Below are 2,741 nucleotides of genomic sequence, written 5' to 3' on the forward strand. Positions count from 1 at the left end.
CGTGTGCTTTCTAGAATACACACGGCAAAGAAAAGTATAGTTGGGCGGGAGAAATGGTGCCTCCCTTAAAATTTGACTTTGTCGTGTATCTACAAAAAACACCCGGCGAAGATGATCTTTGCCGGGTATAGACACCCAGCGAAGAAAGCCATCGTTATCCCCCCCCCCCCCCCCCCCCCCCCCCCCCAGACATGCGCGTTATACGGCACGTGGCAGCCCTCTTCGCCGAGTGTCCCATTCTAGCACTCGGAAAAGAGCCACCTCGCCGTGTGTATTTATTTACCGAGTGTCTTTTCCCTATTGTACAGTGTTCTTGTTCTTCGTGGGTGCTAACACTCGGCACAGTTTTCTTCGCCGGATGCTAACACTCGGTACAGTTTTCTTCGCCGTGTATTTATATTTGGCACCCGGCGAAGAGGATCTTTGCCATGTACCTAAATAAAGACACCCGACAAAGATAAAAATACACGGCAAAGATACGTTTTCAAGTAGTGAGCCTAAACCGCTAACGATACAGAGGCTCCAAAGAGACCATGCATCTACTAAACCTTGGTAAAAGGAGCATATTAATGACGCACCTTCGCCCCAGTTTCCTAATTCTTTATGAAGGCACGTATAACCCTCGGTCAACACACACAGGCACACTTAGTAAGTTAGTAGATTATTTCACTATGTACTTAACTAGCCAAAAATGTGATCACCCAGTTGTACAGTTGCTATTTCTGTACACATAGTATATGTCCTAGTAAGTACTACATGCTAATTAATTGACCGCTTCTACATGCCTCATCATTTCCTAGTTTCCAACTATACATGAAGGATGATGGTCGACGAAGTCGCCCTATGGTGGATCATGGCCATGTGTGTGCTCCCTTGCTGGCCAGTTGACAAACCAACCAACATCGCCTGCAAAAGTCAGCCTGCTGGATTATAAATACACATGCAAAACAGCAAGTTTAGTTCATCCCATGTTCACTTCTCTCGACTCTCGAGCAAACACAAGGAGCATCTAGCTGACCCGAGCAGTACGTAGCTAGGAGGATGGCCAAACTTGCCCTTCTCGCCGTGATCGCGTCTTTGGTCGGTGCCGTGTCCTGCGAATTTGCAGTCTACGCCGGCTACGGCTTCCCACGCCCGAATCCCAACCTGCCCTATCGGTTCCGACCGCCGGCTTATTATCCTCCGGCGAACCCTACCCCTGGACTCAGGGTTGGCTATTATACCCACATGGGCAGGTGCCCTCAGGCGGAGAAGATCGTGAGGGAGGTCGTGGAGAAAGCCACCGCCGGCGAGAAGGCCGGGCTTATACGCCTCTTCTTCCACGACTGCTTCGTCCAGGTACCGACAATATATCCATTTCTTGTAGTATCTAATATCCGTCTCTTAGTTCGTGCATGCATGGCTAACAATGCTGCCACTCGATTCAGGGCTGCGACGGCTCCGTCTTGCTGAGCGGCGCTGACACGGAGAGGACGGCTTTCCCGAACCTCAGCCTGCGCGGCTTCGAGGTGATCGACGCGGCAAAGGCCGCCCTGGAGAAGGCTTGCCCAGGCGTCGTCTCCTGCGCCGACGTCGTCGCCTTTGCCGGCCGCGACGCCAGCTACAGCTTAAGCTCCGGCAGAATCAACTACCGCGTGCCAGCCGGTCGGTACGACGGGAAGGTGTCACGCGCCGGCGATACCTTCCAGAACCTGCCCCCGCCCTTCGGGGACCTCAACCTAACTACGGCCATGTTCGCCGCCAAGGGGCTCAGCCAGGACGATATGGTCGTGCTCTCCGGCGCGCACTCCATCGGGCGCTCCGACTGCTCCTCCTTCCCCGACCGTCTCCCGCCGGTTGCCAACTCTAGCACCGCCATGGAGCCCAAGCTCGCCCAGCAACTGACAGCCACCCGCAGCGTAAACGTGTTGCAGGATGCTATCACCCCCGACAAGCTGGACATCCAGTACTACACGAACGTCCTGAGCCGGAACGTGCTCTTCAACTCCGACGCGTCGCTCACCACGTCCACGGAGACCGAGGGCTTGGTGGAGTTCTATGCCGGTAAACGCCCCCTTTTCCGTGGCAAGTTCTTAGGCCCAATCCAGTGGAACCATGACTTCGAAGATGCTATGGTGAAGATGGGATACATCGGGGTCAAGACCAGCGCCGAGGGCGAGATCAGGAACACGTGCGCTTTCATCAACAAGCCCTAGGCCCCGGCCTTAGCTAGTGCCCTACCTAGCTACACCGGTTGATCATCTGGCCATCTTGACTGACGCCCTAGACTAGTCAGAAAATCAGAATTAATAATGTTCCCTAGAATCGTGCTCTTTGCTGTTCTCTTCTGGTCCACCTTTTTAGTTTGTTCATTCATTCATTTGAACCATGCACGTTCGTAATTCTTGTTTGACCACTACCTCGAACGTATAAATTCTTATTTAATGTGATTCATGAGTTAGATCGATATGTTAATCTCTATTGTATATGATTGTCAATTGATAGTTTGTTGCTCCCATCTTTGAGCTTGCTAGTTGAATGCACATGGGTTGCCATCTTTGAGCTTGCTAGTTTCTATTATGTACATTTGCATAAACACGCATGAAAATTCACATGTAAAGAAAATGCTCCTCTATTTCTACGAAGTAGCATCATGATTAATTATCTGCAAGAAGCAATTCGTAGTTTTTCCTCTTTCCAAATGGTGATATCTTGAGTTCGCAGTAATCAATTTTCAACAATATATTTGTCACTGACGCGCC

The 2,741-nt window shown here is 51.0% G+C and overlaps 1 protein-coding gene across 1 annotated transcript; it reads left to right on the forward strand.

The window, feature by feature from the left end:
* The first annotated feature begins 981 nt into the window (after positions 1 to 981).
* On the forward strand, positions 982 to 2,368 carry LOC127342553 (peroxidase 2-like). Its single transcript, XM_051368529.1, has 2 exons — positions 982 to 1,338; positions 1,428 to 2,368. Exons 1-2 carry the CDS (start codon positions 1,042 to 1,044, stop codon positions 2,193 to 2,195), a joined length of 1,065 nt encoding a protein of 354 aa, XP_051224489.1. The 5' UTR covers positions 982 to 1,041; the 3' UTR covers positions 2,196 to 2,368.
* The last annotated feature ends 373 nt before the right edge of the window (positions 2,369 to 2,741 follow it).

This window comes from Lolium perenne, chromosome 1 (genome assembly GCF_019359855.2).
Source record: "Lolium perenne isolate Kyuss_39 chromosome 1, Kyuss_2.0, whole genome shotgun sequence".
In the NCBI taxonomy this organism is placed as follows: Eukaryota; Viridiplantae; Streptophyta; class Magnoliopsida; order Poales; family Poaceae; genus Lolium; species Lolium perenne.